Source organism: Myxine glutinosa, unplaced genomic scaffold (assembly GCF_964187855.1).
Source record: "Myxine glutinosa unplaced genomic scaffold, kmMyxGlut1.1 SCAFFOLD_1172, whole genome shotgun sequence".
In the NCBI taxonomy this organism is placed as follows: Eukaryota; Metazoa; Chordata; class Myxini; order Myxiniformes; family Myxinidae; genus Myxine; species Myxine glutinosa.
Genome location: NW_027617267.1, coordinates 101,411 through 120,377, shown reverse-complemented (window position 1 = coordinate 120,377; position 18,967 = coordinate 101,411). Strand labels below are relative to the sequence as shown.

General features: G+C 45.4%; 1 protein-coding gene across 1 annotated transcript in view; it reads right to left on the bottom strand.

Moving 5' to 3' along the window:
• Window positions 1–18,967, bottom strand: part of LOC144889152 (epidermal growth factor receptor kinase substrate 8-like) — a gene marked incomplete at its 3' end in the record, with an annotated part of 62,518 nt that overhangs the window by 9,637 nt on the left and 33,914 nt on the right. The window contains exons 4-5 of the mRNA XM_078769103.1: window positions 7,445–7,524; window positions 5,663–5,802 (exon numbers count right to left, since the gene is read on the bottom strand). Coding sequence (XP_078625229.1) covers window positions 5,663–5,802; window positions 7,445–7,524 — 220 coding nt within the window. The remainder of the gene's footprint in view (window positions 1–5,662; window positions 5,803–7,444; window positions 7,525–18,967) is intronic.

The window sequence follows — 18,967 nt, the reverse complement described above, 5'->3', positions numbered from 1 at the left end:
TATCACAACAATGCTAAACATAAATCATAACAGCAAAAAAAACTAAATAACCCCCCAAAAACAGCAAAATGGGAATCTTAATTCATAATATCATAACAATGGTAAACAAAAATCATAACAGCAAAAAACCCCCAAATAACCCCCCAAAAACAGCAAAATGGGAATCTTAATTCATAATATCATAACAATGGTAAACAAAAATGATAACAGCAAAAAACCCAAATAACCCCCCAAACAACAGCAAAATGGGAATCTTAATTCATAATATCATAACATTGCTAAATAAAAATCATAACAGCAAAAAAACCCCAAATAACCCCCCAAAAACAGCAAAATGGGAATCTTAATTCATAATATCATAACAACACCAAACATAAATCATAACAGCAAAAAAACCCAAATAACCCCCTGAAAAACAGCAAAATGGGAATCTTAATTCATAATATCATAACAATGCTCGACATAAATCATAACAGCAAAAAAACCCAAATAACCCCCCAAAAGACAGCAAAGTGGGATTCTTAATTCATAATATAATAACAATGCTTAACGTAAATCATAACAGCAAAAAACCCCAAATAACCCCCGAAAAACAGCAAAATGGGAATCTTAATTCATAATATCATAACAATGCTTGACATAAATCATAACAGCAAAAAAACCCAAATAACCCCCCGAAAAACAGCAAAATGGGAATCCTAATTCATAATATCATAACAATGCTTAACATAAATCATAACAGCAAAAAACCAAAATAACCCCCCAAAAAACAGCAAAATGGGAATCTTAATTCATAATACCATAGCAATGCTAAACATAAATCATAACAGCAAAAAAAACCCAAATAACCCCCCGAAAAACAGCAAAATGGGAATCTTAATTCATAATATCATAACAATGCTAAACATCAATCATAACAGCAAAAAAAAACAAATAACCCCCCCCATAAAAACAGCAAAATGGGAATCTTAATTCATAATACCATAACAATGCTAAACATCAATCATAACAGCAAAAACATCCAAATAACCCCCCAAAAAACAGCAAAATGGGAACCTTAATTCACAATATCATAACAATGCTTAACATAAATCATAACAGCAAAAAAACCCAAATAACCCCCCAAAAACAGCAAAATGGGAATCTTAATTCATAATATCATAACAATGCTTAACACAAATCATGACAGCAAAAAAACCCAAATACCCCCCAAAAAACAACAAAATGGGAACCTTAATTCATAGTATCATAACAATGCTTAACATAAATCATAACAGCAAAAAAACCCAAATAACCCCCCAAAAACAGCAAAATGGGAATCTTAATTTATAATATCATAACAATGCTCAACAAAAATCATAACAGCAAAAAAACCCAAATAACCCCCCAAAAACAGCAAAATGTGAATCTTAATTCATAATATCATAACAATGCTCAACAAAAATCATAACAGCAAAAAAACCCAAATAACCCCCCAAAAAACAGCGAAATGGGAATCTTCATTCATAATATCATGACAATGCTAAACATCAATCATAACAGCAAAAAAACACAAATAACTCCCCAAAAACAGTAAAATGGGAATCTTCATTCATATCATAACAATGCGAAACCAAAATCATAAAAGCAAAAAAACCCAAATAACCCCCCAAAAACAGCAAAATGGGAATCTTCATTCATAATATCACAATAATGCTAAACATAAATCATAACAGCAAAAAAAAAACAAATAACCCCCAAAAAACAGCAAAATGGGAATCTTAATTCATAATTTCATAACAATGCTAAACAAAAATCATAACAGAAAAAACCCAAATAAGCCCCCAAAAACAGCAAAATGAGAATCTTCATTCATAATATCACAACAATGCTAAACATAAATCATAACAGCAAAAAAAACTAAATAACCCCCCAAAAACAGCAAAATGGGAATCTTAATTCATAATTTCATAACAATGCTAAACGAAAATCATAACAGAAAAAAAACCAAATAACCCCCAAAAAACAGCAAAATGGGAACCTTAATTCATAATATCATAACAATGGTAAACAAAAATGATAACAGCAAAAAACCCAAATAACCCCCCAAACAACAGCAAAATGGGAATCTTAATTCATAATATCATAACATTGCTAAATAAAAATCATAACAGCAAAAAAACCCCAAATAACCCCCCAAAAACAGCAAAATGGGAATCTTAATTCATAATATCATAACAATGGTAAACAAAAATGATAACAGCAAAAAACCCAAATAACCCCCCAAACAACAGCAAAATGGGAACCTTAATTCATGATATCATAACATTGCTAAATAAAAATCATAACAGCAAAAAAACCCCAAATAACCCCCCAAAAACAGCAAAATGGGAATCTTAATTCATAATATCATAACAACACCAAACATAAATCATAACAGCAAAAAAACCCAAATAACCCCCCGAAAAACAGCAAAATGGGAATCTTAATTCATAATATCATAACAATGCTCGACATAAATCATAACAGCAAAAAAACCCAAATAACCCCCCAAAAGACAGCAAAGTGGGATTCTTAATTCATAATATAATAACAATGCTTAACGTAAATCATAACAGCAAAAAACCCCAAATAACCCCCGAAAAACAGCAAAATGGGAATCTTAATTCATAATATCATAACAATGCTTGACATAAATCATAACAGCAAAAAAACCCAAATAACCCCCCGAAAAACAGCAAAATGGGAATCCTAATTCATAATATCATAACAATGCTTAACATAAATCATAACAGCAAAAAACCAAAATAACCCCCCAAAAAACAGCAAAATGGGAATCTTAATTCATAATACCATAGCAATGCTAAACATAAATCAAAACAGCAAAAAAACCCCAAATAACCCCCCGAAAAACAGCAAAATGGGAATCTTAATTCATAATATCATAACAATGCTAAACATCAATCATAACAGCAAAAAAACCCAAATAACCCCCCAAAAAACAGCAAAATGGGAATCTTAATTCATAATACCATAACAATGCTAAACATCAATCATAACAGCAAAAACATCCAAATAACCCCCCGAAAAACAGCAAAATGGGAACCTTAATTCACAATATCATAACAATGCTTAACATAAATGATAACAGCAAAAAAATCCAAATAACCCCCCAAAAAACAGCAAAATGGGAATCCTAATTCATAATATCATAACAATGCTAAACATAAATCATCACAGCAAAAAAAAAACCCAAATAACCCCCCAAAAAACAGCAAAATGGGAACCTTAATTCACAATATCATAACAATGCTTAACATAAATGATAACAGCAAAAAAATCCAAATAACCCCCCCAAAAAACAGCAAAATGGGAACCTTAATTCATAATATCACAACAATGCTAAACATCAATCATAACAGCATAAAAAAAACAAATAACCCCCCGAAAAACAGCAAAATGGGAATCCTAATTCATAATATCATAACAATGCTAAACATAAATCATCACAGCAAAAAAAAAACAAATAACCCCCCGAAAAACAGCAAAATGGGAATCCTAATTCATAATATCAGAACAATGCGAAACATAAATCATCACAGCAAAAAAAAACCAAATAACCCCCCAAAAAACAGCAAAATGATAATTTTAATTCATAAAATCATTACAATGCTAAACTTAAATCATCACAGCAAAAAAAACACAAATAACCTCCAAAAAACAGCAAAATGGGAATCTTAATTAATAATATCATAACAATGCTAAACATAAATCATAACAGCAAAAAAATCCAAATAACCCCCCAAAAAACAGCAAAATGGGAACCTTAATTCATAATATCATAACAATGCTTAACATAAATCATAACAGCAAAAAAACCCAAATAACCCCCCCAAAAAACAGCAAAATGGGAATATTAATTCATAATATCATAACAATGCTTAACATAAATCATAACAGCAAAAAAACCCAAATAACCCCCCCAAAAAACAGCAAAATGGGAATATTAATTCAAAATATCATAATGCTTAACACAAATCATGACAGCAAAAAAATCCAAATAACCCCCCAAAATACAGCAAAATGGGAACCTTAATTCATAATATCATAACAATGCTTAACATAAATCATGACAGCAAAAAACCCCAAATAACCACCCAAAAAACAGCAAAATGGGAATCTTAATTAATAATATCAGAACAATGCTTAAAATAAATAATAACAGCAAAAAAACCAAAATTACCCCCCAAAAAACAGAAAAATGGGAATCTTAATTCATAATATGATAATGCTAAACATCAATCATAACAGCAAAAAAACCCAAATAACCCCCCAAAAAACAGCAAAATGGGAATCTTAATTCATAATACCATAACAATGCTAAACATAAATCATAACAGCAAAAAAATCCAAATAACCCCCCAAAAAACAGCAAAATGGGAACCTTAATTCATAATATCATAACAATGCTTAACATCAATCATAACAGCAAAAAAACCCAAATAACCCCCCCAAAAAACAGCAAAATGGGAATATTAATTCATAATATCATAACAATGCTTAACATAAATCATAACAGCAAAAAACCCCAAATAACCCCCCAAAAAACAGCAAAATGGGAATCTTAATTAATAATATCAGAACAATGCTAAACATAAATCATAACAGCAAAAAAATCCAAATAACCCCCCAAAAAACAGCAAAATGGGAACCTTAATTCATAATATCATAACAATGCTTAACATAAATCATAACAGCAAAAAAACCCAAATAACCCCCCCAAAAAACAGCAAAATGGGAATATTAATTCATAATATCATAACAATGCTTAACATAAATCATAACAGCAAAAAACCCCAAATAACCCCCCAAAAAACAGCAAAATGGGAATCTTAATTAATAATATCAGAACAATGCTTAACATAAATCATAACAGCAAAAAAACCAAAATTACCCCCCAAAAAACAGAAAAATGGGAATCTTAATTCATAATATGATAATGCTAAACATCAATCATAACAGCAAAAAAACCCAAATAACCCCCCAAAAAACAGCAAAATGGGAATCTTAATTCATAATACCATAACAATGCTAAACATAAATCATAACAGCAAAAAACCCGAAATAACCCCCCAAAAAACAGCAAAATGGGAATCTTAATTCATAATATCAGAACAATGCTAAACATAAATCATAACAGCAAAAAAACCCCAAATAACCCCCCAAAAAACAGCAAAATGGGAATCTTAATTCATAATATCAGAACAATGCTTTAGGGTGCCTTCACATACACGGATTATTCTTACGAGTCCTTACGGATCGCCAACTCGTAGTCAATCGCAAGCATCCGTAAATAACGGAAGATGATTTTTGACATGTCAAAAGTTGTTGCGAGTTGTGACGAGTTATCTACGGATACCAGCGAGTTATTTACGGATGCTTGCGATTGACTACGAGTTGGCGATCCGTAAGGACTCGTAAGAATAATCCGTGTATGTGAAGGTTGCATAACATAAATCATAACAGCAAAAAAACCCAAATAACCCCCCAAAAAACAGCAAAATGGGAATCTTAATTCATAATATCATAACAATGCTAAACATAAATCATAACAGCAAAAAAACCCAAATAACCCCCCAAAAAACAGCAAAACATGAGCACAGGTTCACACAAGCACATACACCTTGTTCCGAAGCAAAGATATTCCATAATGCCACCTTCTTCTGCACATCCATTTGGGTTATGGTAACAGGTGGGCGGGAGTCCAAGGAAGATGTTGATGAAGGGAGACTCGAGTCGTGTTCAGGCTTGAACGGTATGGGCCTGTTGAGAAGAAAGATGCAGGCTGTTGGGGATATAAACTAAAATTATTCTCTGTTGTTATAGGCATATTTATCATTGGTTGGCATTTGCTCATGGAAGGGGTTTTATATTTCCTGAAGGAAGGAAGAAGAAGAAGACCACTCTTTTTTGCATCTTCAGATGCATATGGCTGCAGCAACAGTTTCCTCGACTAGTCAGGAATTCATCCCAGTAAGCCGCCTCTCATTTTGCCGGCCTCGGAAGGATGACAGGCCAAGTATTAAGCCAAATGGTATTAATTCAACTCGTGGGGTCACCCTTGGGAATCCCAGGGCATGGAGGTGTATCGTTGCGACCGGTGCAGCCGTTTTTGCGGTACCCGGGACAATAACGTTAGGCGGGAGTCCAAACCTGAAAATGCTGGAGACCAAAGCTGAAATTGGAAAACAATATAGCCTATTTTACTCCAGGGGGTCCCAGGATTGCCCACCCAAATTTTGCTGCGGTCGGTTCAGCCGTTTTTGCGGTACCTGGGAAGGGACGGACGGACAGACAGACGGACAGATATTTGGTGAATTATAGTAAGATGGCATGACAGGGGCTCTAACTCAAGACCGTGAGATTCTAAGCGAGCCGCCTTAACCATTAAGACAACATCAGGCTTACTTCCTGAAGGACAAGGATCAAAATTTGATCAATGAAACACGAGGAACAAACAAGAAGGAGCAATCAGAGATTGCAAACCCTCACCAGGATGTGTTTTCAGTGGTTTTTAAGGCTTTGTGTTAAAACAAATATAGCGGCCGAACCACGTGACCGATGACGTCATCATCATTATTTTTCAAAACTAATTTATTCCTATATTATGCTCAAGAAATTTCATCTTCATAGGATGAAGTTTTGTACTTGTCGAGTGTATGAGGGATACGAGATGTCAGGCGAATGATGATTATGACGTCATAGGTCACGTGGTATTGACACCATCTTGGAAAAAACGAAAAAGTTTGCGCATATATATCTCCGAAACCGCCCCATGGAAAAAAAAGAAAGTTGGCCCATTGCAAACGACTTTCCATGGGGAATAACATATGTTAATGATGATGTCATAGGTGCCTTCATCCTGACGTCATAAATCGACAAGTAGAACGCTTGATCCGATTAGTGTGAAATTTCTTGAGCTTGATCTTGGTATAAATTACTCGAGAAAAAAAAATGGTGACGTTATCGGTCACATGGTTTTGCAGGCATATTTTTACAGTGTAGCCCGTAGGGCAATGACGTCTGGAACAGCATTTGGCTGTCCGTCCATTGTATGGATGTCCCTCACAAACGTCCACCAATCAGAGCTGAGGATCTGGTCACATGACAGGGGACCTTCCAGACAGACTCCGATCAGATGCTCTAACCATTACCCCACCGAGTCTGGTATATTTAGCATAGGACAAAGAAAATGGAATTGATCAGATATTCAAATTCACAGTTATTGAAATGGAGTTTAGCATGCTCGAGGAAAGTAATGTAAGTGGATGGAAGAGTGATGTCAAAGTGTGAACATTTCAGATGATATGGAGATGATGCCCAAGTGCTCAAACTGTATAATATTCCATTACGTTTATTTCCAAGGAAGATCTTATAGACATCTTTACCCACATTGTTGCAATACCTGAGCTTCTCTCTCTCACAAGTGTTTCCATTCTTGAATCCCGTTATAGCATTTTCAATGCTGTTCCGTACAGTTTCTGCCTGAGAATTGACACAAAACAAGTACAGTATGCAGGGCACACTACAGGCCTATAATATGGGTGGCCATGTGTGAAATTATATAAACTAGCAGAGGTACCCGGGGTTGCCGGGCGGGGGAGGAGAGGAGAGGGGAACGGGGGGGGGGGGGGGGGAGGAGGAGGAGGGGAGAGGAGGGGGACGGGAGGAAAGGGGGGGAGGAGAAAAGGGGAGGGGAGCAGTCAGAAGTGGGAGCTCTTTTACAGAGAATTTATATCTTAAAGGGGAGTGGAGGGGGAGGGGAGGGGGGAGACGAGGGGGGAAAGGGAGGGGAGGGGGTGAAGGAGAGGGGAACGGTGGGGAGAGGGGGGAGGGGGAAGGGGAGAGGAGGGGGGAAGGGGAGAGGAGGGGGGAGGCAGGAGAGGAAGGGGAGTGGCTCACGTTTCAGAGAAAATGTGGCTCACGTTTGTGAGTTAAGTGTGATGCCGATCAGGAAGAAGAAGAAGCAATGATATATATATAGTAAGATATATAAGTAAGACATACTATAGTATTAGTATTAATTAGTATAGTATAATTAGTAGTATTAGTAATTAGTATAGTATTACTATTAGTATAGTATTGTGGTGCCGCGCACACACTACTCGATTGCCAGAGAGGTAGGCCACAACGCGTTGGTACAACAAAGAGTCTTTATTCAAAGCTCGCACTTCAGCACTGCGCGGGCTCGAGCTTAGAGCCCGCATATATGTCCCGAGGCCACGCCTTGCCCCCGGGCGTGGCCGATAGGCGGGGCATGCATTACAGCTCCCCGCCTGGACGTTCGCGCCACCGGCTGGTGCGCTGAATTCTTGTCCCTTGTGTCCGCCACACGCGCCCCCCCAGAATTCCCGCGCACCTGAAGGGTGAGTTTGCGGGGAAGCCGGATGACCCGGCCGAAATGTCCCCTGGCGATGCGTGCAGGGCTGGGGGTTAGCGGGACGGCGGGGCTGGGGGGTGCCGGGGGTCTGACCGCCGGGGGGCGGCCTCAACGCGGAGGCAGAGCTGCTTGCGGGGGGTGGTCCAGATAGAGGTGGGCCGGCTTGAGGCGGTCCACGGAGACACGATCCAGGGCACCGCCGATGTCGATGGTGAAATATTTGTCCCCGGTCTCCAGCACGCGGAAGGGCCCGTCGTACGGGGGCCGTAGCGGTGCCTGGTGGGCGTCGTGCCGGACGAAGACGTACTCCGCCGTGCGAAGCTCCGGGGCGACGTGGGAAGACAGGCAACTGTGGTGTGCCGTCAGCACCGGGGCGAACCTCCGGGCGGTCTGGTCAGGTCTCCTGCAGGGTGGAGCGCTGTTGCGCCGCGGACCAAGGAGCCGTGGAGTCGGGGATAAATTCGCCCGGTACCCGCAGTGGTTGCCCGAAGACCAGCTCCGCCGAGGACGCGCGCAGGTCGTCCTTGGGCGCCGTCCTGAGGCCCAGCAGGACCCAGGGAGCCTGTCGGCCCAGCTGCCGTCGCGGAGGCTGGCCCGGAGCGCGGCCTTCATTGAGCGATGAAAGCGCTCGCACAGGCCATTGGCCTGGGGGTGGTAGGCCGTGGTGCGGTGTAGTTTGACACCGAGCCCTTGCGCCACCGCGTCCCAGAGCTCCGATGTGAACTGGGGGCCGCGGTCGGACGAGATGTCCGAGGGGGCACCGAACCGGGCAACCCAAGTGGCGATGAAGGTGTGCGCCACATCAGCCGCAGACATCGCCGCCAATGGCACGGCCTCCGGCCACCGTGTGGTGCGGTCCACCATGGTGAGGAGGTGTGTGAACCCTCGTGAGGGGGGCAGAGGTCCCACCAAGTCGACGTGAAAGTGGTCGAACCGACGCTCGGGCACTGTAAATGGGGCCAACAGGGCCTGGGTGTGGCGGTGGACCTTTGCGTGCTGGCATGCGAGGCACGTCCTGGCCCAGTCGCGGACGTCCTTCCTGAGGCCATGCCAGACGAACTTCGCCACGACGAGCTTCTGGGATGCCTTCGTGCCCGGGTGGGACAGGCCGTGGATGGCGTCGAAAACTGGGCGCCGCCAGCCAGCGGGCACGATGGGGCGAGGCCGGCCGAGGGAGACGTCGCATAGGAGGGCCGCGCCTGCGGCGTCGAACGGCACCTCAGTGACGTGGAGGCCCGTGACAGCGGTCCGCAAGGCCTGGACGCCAGGGTCGGCAGACTGGTCCTCTGCCATCCGGATATAGTCGATCCCGAGGTGGACCGCGTGCACGACGAACGGGAAAGGCAATCCGCCACTGGGTTGTCTTTACCCGCCACGTGACGGATGTCCATCGTGTACTCGGACACGGCGGAGAGGTGACGCTGCTGCCGTGCCGACCATGGTTCAGCCACCTTGGCCATCGCAAACACAAGGGGCTTGTGGTCGACGAAAGCCGTGAACGTGCGGCCCTCGAGCAGATGGCGGAAGTGTCGGACCGCCAGGTGGAGCCCTAGCAGCTCGCGGTCGAAGTTGCTATAGCGGTGTTCGTGCGGGCAAAGCTGCCGGCTAAAAAACGCCAGCGGCTGCCAAGCACCACGCACCCACTGCTCGTGCACCGCGCCCACCGCGTAGTCCGACGCGTCGGTGGTGAGGGCGATCGGTGCATCGGGCGCCGGGTGCGCCAGCATGGTGGCGTTGGCCAGGGCCAGCTTTGCGCCCGCAAACGCCGCGGCCATCGGCTCCGAGCAGGCGACGTCACCTTTGCCCGGCTTGCCCCGGAGGGCCTCGTGCAGGGGGCGCAGGAGCTGGGCGACGTGGGGCACGAAGCGGTGGTAAAAATTTACCATGCCCAGGAATTCCTGGAGCCCCTTGATCGTGCGGGGGCGAGGGAAATCCCTGACCGCCTCCACCTTGGCCGGTAAAGGAACGGCCCCGTGCCTGGTGATGCGGTGCCCCAAGAAGTCGATGATGGCGACGCCGAAACGGCACTCTGCGGGGTTGATGATTAGGCCATGCTGGCCCAGGCGTTCTAAAAGCATGCGGAGGTGGAGCAGGTGCTCCTCCCGGGACGCGCTCGCGACTAGGATGTCGTCCAGGTAGACGAAGAGGAAAGGTAAGTCGCGCAAGACGCTGTCCATAAGCCGTTGGAATGCCTGGGCCGCATTCTTCAACCCGAAAGGCATTCTCAGGAACTCGAAGAGGCCGAAAGGGGTGATGACGGCCGTCTTCAGGACATCGCCCGGTTGTACGGGGACCTGGTGGTAGCCCCGGATGAGGTCCACCTTGGAAAACACGGTCGTGTTTGCCAACCGGGCGGAAAAGTCCTGGATATGCGGGACCGGGTAGCGGTCGGGGGTGGTGGCATCATTGAGCCGGCGGTAGTCCCCGCACGGCCGCCATCCCCCGCCGGGCTTCGGCACAATGTACAGAGGGGAGGCCCAAGCGCTGTTGGAGCGCCGTACGATCCCCAGCTGCTCCAGCGTGGCGAACTCCGCTTTCGCCACCGCAAGCTTCGTGGGTTCGAGTCGGCGTGCCCGGGTGTAGACCGGCGGCCCGACTGTGGGTATATGGTGCTCCACCCTGTGTTTAACGGCCACCGCTGAGAAGGTGGGCCGCGTGAGGGCCGGGAAACTGGCTAGGAGGCGGGTAAAGTCGTCCGCTGCCGGAAGCATGCAAACTAAACTCGCCGGGACGGAGCCTTCCAGCAAGCTGCTTGGCAAGCCGCTCGGTGAGCCGCTCAGTGAGCCGCTCAATGAGCCGCTCAATGAGCCGCTCAGCGAACAAGCGAGCGAGCTGAAGGTTTCGGCCTGTACGAGACGTCTGCGCTTCATGTCGACCAACAGCCCATGCGCACATAGGAAGTCCGCGCCCAGCAAAGCCATTGGCACGCTGGTGGTCACGAACGACCATTGAAAGTGCTGCCCTCCGAACCGCAGTGAGAGGCAACGCTTCCCGAATGTGCGGATGGGTGTACCGTTGGCGGCAAGCAAAGCGGGGCCCGGCCCGCGGTTTGCTTGTTGGACGTGGAGGCGGGGAGGACGCCTACCTGCGCTCCTGTGTCGCAAAGGAAACGGCGCCCGGACAAGGTGTCCGTGATGAACAGGAGGCTGCCGAAATGGCCGACGCTCAGGGCCGCTAATGAGCACCGGCCCGGTCGTTTCCCGACCCGTCAAAAGAGCACGGCGGGCGACAGGTTTTAGCCTTGCGGCCGAACCTGGCGTGGTAGTAGCACCAGGTTTGCGGCGGTGATGGCCTCGGCGGCCATGGTGGTGGCGGCGGCGGTAGTGGGCGGGGCGCAGGAGCGGCCACGAGGGAAGCCGGGGGCGCTGTAGCCTCTGTCCCGGGATCCACTACGGCAGCACCGTAAACCGACCGCGTCGCAGGCCGCGAAAAACTTGTAGGCCTCTCCGGCCAGGTCGCGGGGTTCCGTGATTTTGGAACCGGCCAGCACGAGGCGCACCTGTATCGGTAGCTGGCGGAGGAAAAGCGCGTGAAACAAGAAATCCGGGCGCTGGTCTCCAAGCAGCGACCGCATGTAATCCATCCGGACGGATGGTCGTGTGTCACCGAGGGCGGGAAGGTCCAGGAGGCGGTCGGCCCATTCGATCTCCGTGAGCCCGAACGTGGTGTGGAGGAGATGTTTAAGCACCTGGTACTTGTTGTCGCCCGGCGGGCGCCGAAGGATGGACATGACTCGGGCGGCAGTGCCGTGGCCCGAGGGCGGCGACCACGTGGTAGTACCGGGTCTCCTCCGCCGTGATGCCTCGAAGCTGAAATTGGGCTTCGGCCTGCACAAACCAAACGTCGGCCTGTGCTTCCCAAAACTCCGGGAGTTTGACGGCGACGGCGTTGGTAGCCATGGCGCGTTCGGGGGTCAGCAACGGCTGAACCAATCAGGGTCACCAGTGTGGTGCTGCGCACACACTACTCGATTGCCAGAGAGGTAGGCCACAACGCGTTGGGACAACAAAGAGTCTTTATTCAAAGCTCGCACTTCAGCACTGCGCGGGCTCGAGCTTAGAGCCCGCATATATGTCCCAAGGCCACGCCTTGCCCCCGGGCGTGGCCGATAGGCGGGGCATGCATTACAGTTCCCCGCCTGGACGTTCGCGCCACCTGCTGGTGCGCTGAATTATTGTCCCTTGTGTCCGCCACAGTATTATACATACTATAGTATTATTAGTACACTATAGATATGCTATAGTATTATATAGTAATATATATATATATATGTATGTATATATATATATATATATATATATATATATATATATATATATATATATATATATATATACATACATATATATATATATACATACATATATATATATATACATATATATATACATACATATATACATATATATATATATACATATATACACATATATATATATATACATACATATATATATATATACATATATATATATATATACACATATATATATATATACATATATACATATATATATACACATTTATGCCGAGGCGTTTGCCCGGGAAAACCGAGACCGGGCATGCCCGGGTGTCAAGGGCGAGTCCTGGAAAGGCGAGTCTGGACATGCCCGGGCGTCCTGGACGCGGCCTGGCAAGTCGAGGCTGGGCGTGCCCGAGCGCTCTGGGCGAGCCCTAGAAAGGCGAGAGCGGGCGTGCCCGGGCGCTCTGGGCGAGCCCTGGAAAGGCGAGAGCGGGCATGCCCGGGAAAGACGAGACCGGGCGTGCCCGGCATGGCGATTGCGCCCTGGCCGCGTCCTGGCAGGTGCAAGGCGATTGTGTACATCCAGCGGGAACCGCTATCTATCTATCTATATATATATATGTGAAGAATCAGCTCTTCGTTTGCAAAAGAAGTCCACAATAGCCTGGAATGGCGCAGCTTTATTAAAAACCAACTTATACAGATCCGGAGGAGGCCAAGACATCTATAGCAAGAGCCAGTCTCATGCACTGAACTATAACACTACGTGGAACGGACAGTCTGCGAACACACACACAAAAGGCCCATAGGCAGTGAGTTTTACATGAAGCCACGGGATCGCAATGCATTATGGGATTTAGTCACGCAAAAAGCGTATTGCTTTTGTATCGCTGTGATTGAACGACGTACACATCTTGCAAGATTTATATAGAGATTTCTTTCATAATTGCACATTTGTTCTTAGTTGTTTCACTTCGGTGACATGATACTAGAGTAAAACAGAATGCCATCCTGTTCTGCAATCAGCTGCACGAATCGAGACATTGGTGTACGTGCTGTGTCATTAACGTGCGATGGGCCATCCTGCCATATTGCAATGATGAAGGTACTAGGAGCAAACGTGAACATCAATGGAATGGATCCTTCATTTCCACACCCAGCTGACCCTTCCGTGCGCGTATATGTGATACTTGACGTCTGCCATATGCTGAAACTACTTCGCAATTCATTTGCAGATGGTGGGATTTTTAGAACGCAGGATGGTCAAAGTGTGAAATGGACATACATTGAAGAGCTTCACAAACTTCAAGGATCTGAAGGACTCCGACTTGGGAACAAGGTAAAAAATGCCCACATTCAGTGGAGAACGCAGAAAATGAAAGTGAACCTGGCAGCACAAATATTCAGTGCCAGTGTTGCTGATGCTCTGCAATATTGCGAAGAAAAACTTCAACTTCCACAATTCCAGGGCTGCAGTGCAACTATAGAGTTTCTTCGGCATGTTGATTCAGCCTTCGATGCTTTAAACAGCAGAAATCCGTTTGGAAGGGGGCTGAAAGCACCATTGAAAGGGGACAACCATGCATCCATTCAACAACGATTGCATGATGCTGAAGTCTTCCTTCTCGGTCTCAAAGATGGATCTGGTAGGAAAATGTGTGAAGGACCAAGAAAGACTGGTTTTGTTGGCTTCGTTGTTAGCATCAGAAGCATTTTAAACATGTATCAAGAACTTGTCGCACCAACCGATGCCCCACTCAAATACCTACTAACGTATAAATTCTCTCAGGATCACATTGAATTGTTCTTTTCCGCCCTCAGAGCACGTGGAGGATTCAACAACAACCCCACTGCAAGACAGTTCAAAGCTGCATACAAACGCCTGTTGATGAGACATCACATAAAAAATGGCACTGGGAACTGTATTCTTCGTGATGACACAGCCATTCTTCACACTGAGAGCGTCAATGATGTCACAACTATGAACATTACTCGAAAGTATGATCTCATTCCCAGACAACCCAGCAAGACAGATCATGACTACAGTGACATGCCACATATTGAGCCCTTATCAGAATATAAGGATGCGGCTGTCAACTACATCAGTGGATACATTGTGAAATCTCTTAGGCTGCATATGGACTGTATGGAATGTGCCAATGCAATGTCATCTTCTGATGGCAATGCTCATGACTTTGTCACCATGAAAGATCGCGGGAGGCTGCAGAGGCCATCAGCTAGCGTAGTATCTGTATGTAGAGAAACAGAGAAATGTTTCCAGCGACTTCTAAGAATAACTCAAGGAAAGCTTCCTCAAGGCCGTGGAGTGACATCTGCTATCTCTTCCTCAGTTCTGGAGAACACAAGCCACATGAACTTATTTCCTCAGTTGCACCGTCACCAGTTTGATACTACAATTGACAACAACCACATTCACAGCCTGATCAAGAAAATTGCATCACGGTATGGACAGATCAAGCTCTACCACTTAGGAAGGGTAAAAACAGATGCTGCTACCGGGCCCAAAGTAAGGAAGCTCCTAGCCAAAACAATTTTGTTTCGTCATCAGTAGACATGGACTTTATATTATGTAGAAAATGATAATAAATTGGATTTTTTTTTTTATTAGCATACAACATCCAGATATTTCAAAGACATGTATGATCTTAATGATAGTGAAAATTATTGTCACTGGTAATTTTTTTAATAGTATGAAGCTTTGAGACTTGACTGTGTACAGTAATTTGCCTTGTTATTTGTATAACTACAGTTGAAAGTTCTTGCCTCACTCTCATCAGCTCATTTCTGAAATGCAACATATTTGTTACTGTATACACTGTACAGAAAATGTTCATGTACCTATCATGGACATTTATGCATGTTTACTCACTATTATATCTATGTATGTGTACATGTATGAAGTATATGATGCAATTTAAGCGCTTTGTTGTGCTACACTTCCTTTAATTTTTTTTGACATGTTTATTGTAATTTGCTTTGTGTGTGAATTATGGACAGTATGCCACAAAATTACCTAAACTCGACCTTGATAGCCATGTTTTGCCTTGTATTTTGTGCAAGTACAGTGTACATTACAGTATTAGTCATGTGTGTAACATTGATAATCATGGATTCAATATTTTTAGTACGTTCTTGCGATGAAAATAATGGCAAAATTTATCTTGGAAAACTTACACCTACCCACAAAGGCTATGGGGGCATTCATTTTTCTGGGTGCATACGATAGGGGGCGCCATACATGTCGGTGGCTTCAGCGGATCACGGGCACCGTCCGTTCCACGTAGTGTTATAGTTCAGTGGTCTCATGCCACGTCAAGCCTTCCTGAAAACGCATTGATTCTCATTCACTTATATACGAATACGATTATCAGAAAATCTCCGAGAGAACGAAGCGACTGGCGAGAGTCCCTCCCACCGTTATCATTCGGGGGAGTCAGCCCTTCCTTATCATTTGGACCAAATGTTTCTCTGGGCTCCGAGAAAACAGAAATGTAACTCACAAAGAGGAGAGTGTATGCTTAGCCAAACAAACCCATATATTTTATGGGTTTGTGTACATGAGTAATCCAAAGCATGTTTATACAGAGTTAGGCGTCGCTGTGATTAATACAAAATACATATGGTAAAAACAACAGGTTTATGTTATCTAGCCTTGAAAAAGCACACGTATACAATTTGTTCAGCATGACCTCAGCGAGCCTCTCCTCATCCAAAACTAAAACGAAGCAAAAACCCTTTATTAACTTCATGAAAATAGCATTTTTAAACCAGATTTAAATCATAACACATTAGCAACCAACGTCTATAACTGAACTTTAGGCAATAACAAATCTACTACTTGACATTCCTTCCTCTTGTCTCGTCGAGACAAAGTATCTTAAGAGACAACGTGCCACATCGGGCTTTATTGAAAAATAATTGTGTAATGCGGGTATTGAAAAAATAATTGTAATGCGGGTATCTCCCAAGGGCATATCGTGCGCCCAAAGCGCCTCGCCCGTGCATTTGGCGAACGTGTCGTGTGGTGCGTGCTCGGAGCCTGAGGGCTCAGAACATGAAAGTCCATTAACGTTTCGGATCCACAACGAAGGTGTCTGGTCCAGATGAGGTTCTGCTCCGCCAGAGGGCCCATCACCTCCCCTGCGGAACTTGCTCCCCCCACCCTTTGCAGACCCAGTCCTTGCAGATCTTCGAAGTTAATCAACGATCATGCCCATGAGGTCCCTCACGTGCTGCTGTTCTGGGGAATACATAGTATTGTCAGTATCTTGTGTCTCAATTTCCTGGTCAGGGTACAGAGCGTAAAAATCCGATTCACTTGAAGCATTTGAACTTAAAACATTTGGAGAAAAGAGAGGGACTTCCTTTATGTCAAAGTCTCCCTTGGGCGCCTGGTCGGCTTGCGGGTCTAGGATATCCACGTCGGGTCCCTCGACCGCCAGACCCAGTGTCGCAATCAGATCCATAGTTGGGTCAGAAGGGGGCGTGCAGCTGTCAGCTTGTAATACATAAGCAGCGTTAGCCAGTACACGCAAGGGGTTTATAGCACAAGTATCACAGTCATCACATACACCGTTACAGGCAGCAGCCAGTTCCCACATGGGATCCACACAAGTATCACAGTCGTCACAAAATTCAATACAATTTTCTGGAGCGCTGGTCGCAACTGCCTTGTTGAAGGACCCGTTCAGGTCGACGGCCTCTGTGGTCAGAGCCATAGTTGTTGTCGGCGGCTTCTTCACTTTCCATCCTGTAAAATACTTTCTCATACAGAGGAGGACTAGAGATTTCATTAGTGCCCCCCAAATTACTACCCCGATTATCACAGCCAGTGCGGTCAATAACCACTTCACTATGGTGCCCGTCCATCCCTGGAACCAGCCAGTGAGCCAGCTAAATGTATAAGAATTTTCGCGCGCGATCCGATCGATCCAATAGTATGTCATGAGCCGTAGCGGTGTCGTTTGCCACCTTTTCTAGGGCCAAAGCCAATTTGTCTATCCGGAAACTATCCATGACTGTGCCCGCTCCTGGGAAGAAGAAACCAAACACCTTTTCCCATAGACTCCCGTGTAGTTTAGTGGTTCCATCTTCGTTCATGACTGACCTCTTATAACGCCTGTCCAAGGACTTTGGGTCTCGCTCATCCAGTATCTCAACGTCAGGAAGAACTGAACCCAGATAACATGTGCCCCCCCAATTATTTGGTAAATAGGGGTAAGCCTTGTCGCCGCATATAAACATTGTCCCATGGGGTGGGACCAGGTGGGTGGATAAGCACTGGAGTCCCTTTACCACCCCATTAATCCTACTAACCCCCCTAGAGAATGTTATAGCCGTTATGTTGTGGTTGTGTTTATCTTGCAGTACTATTCGTAATGTAATCCCCGAGCTCCCTTGTCCCAGCTTCCCGGGGAGAGTGTAGGCGCATTCTGATTCTCCCATACGCAAGTGGCCGGAACCCTGGAGGCAGACCTTCCCTTTCTGTGGTTTGACCCAGACGGGGGCAGGCCTCTCGGCCACATGGGCAATCATTGACGGGCGATAATTAAATTGTCGATTGCAACTCTTGCCGTTGTCAACCCCTTCTCTTTCCAGCGTGGTGACTAAACATGGGGAATCGATAGGTTGTGAGCAGAGGTCATTGAGGGACAGAGGTAGCACTATCATGTGTATTCCTGTGGTGCCTGCTTGGGGAAAGCGCATGCACGACCAGCAGTGTGTCCTATTTTAAATTGTTGCCACCTCCCTGGCCACTTTCCAATATGTGTTTTCCCCCCTCTTTGGGGCCTTATCCTGGGGTTGCGGCGTGAGTATGTATTCGATGCATGGTATGTAGTTCTTTTCGCCACCGGCCGCGCCAGGGGTCCAGACGCTGCACCGGACCTGCATGGTCATGTCTTTCCCTAGGCGTGTGCGTGTTTGTAGCTTAAAATCAGGGGTTCCCCATTGGTATCCTGGTTGGGCCAAGGTCTTAATGCTAGCTTGCCCGTCTTCCCGGAACTCTCGTTGCTTTTGTAGTATCATGCCAACGCGTCCAGGCCCTGCCGACAGTGCTAGCCAATTTATGTTCACCCAATTTGTGTGCAGGGCTTTCTGTTCGAAACATGGTAGTGATACTCTTTGTCCCCATGTTACGGTGAGGTGTCGGGTTTCGTTTTCGCATCTATTGGAATCGGAGTTTCCCCTAGCTGCTGTCGCTATCAATAGTATTGTACCTATGATTAGGCCCATCCTTACTGTGGTTGCTGTGGTGTAGTGTCTGGTGCTTGTATGGCCAACTT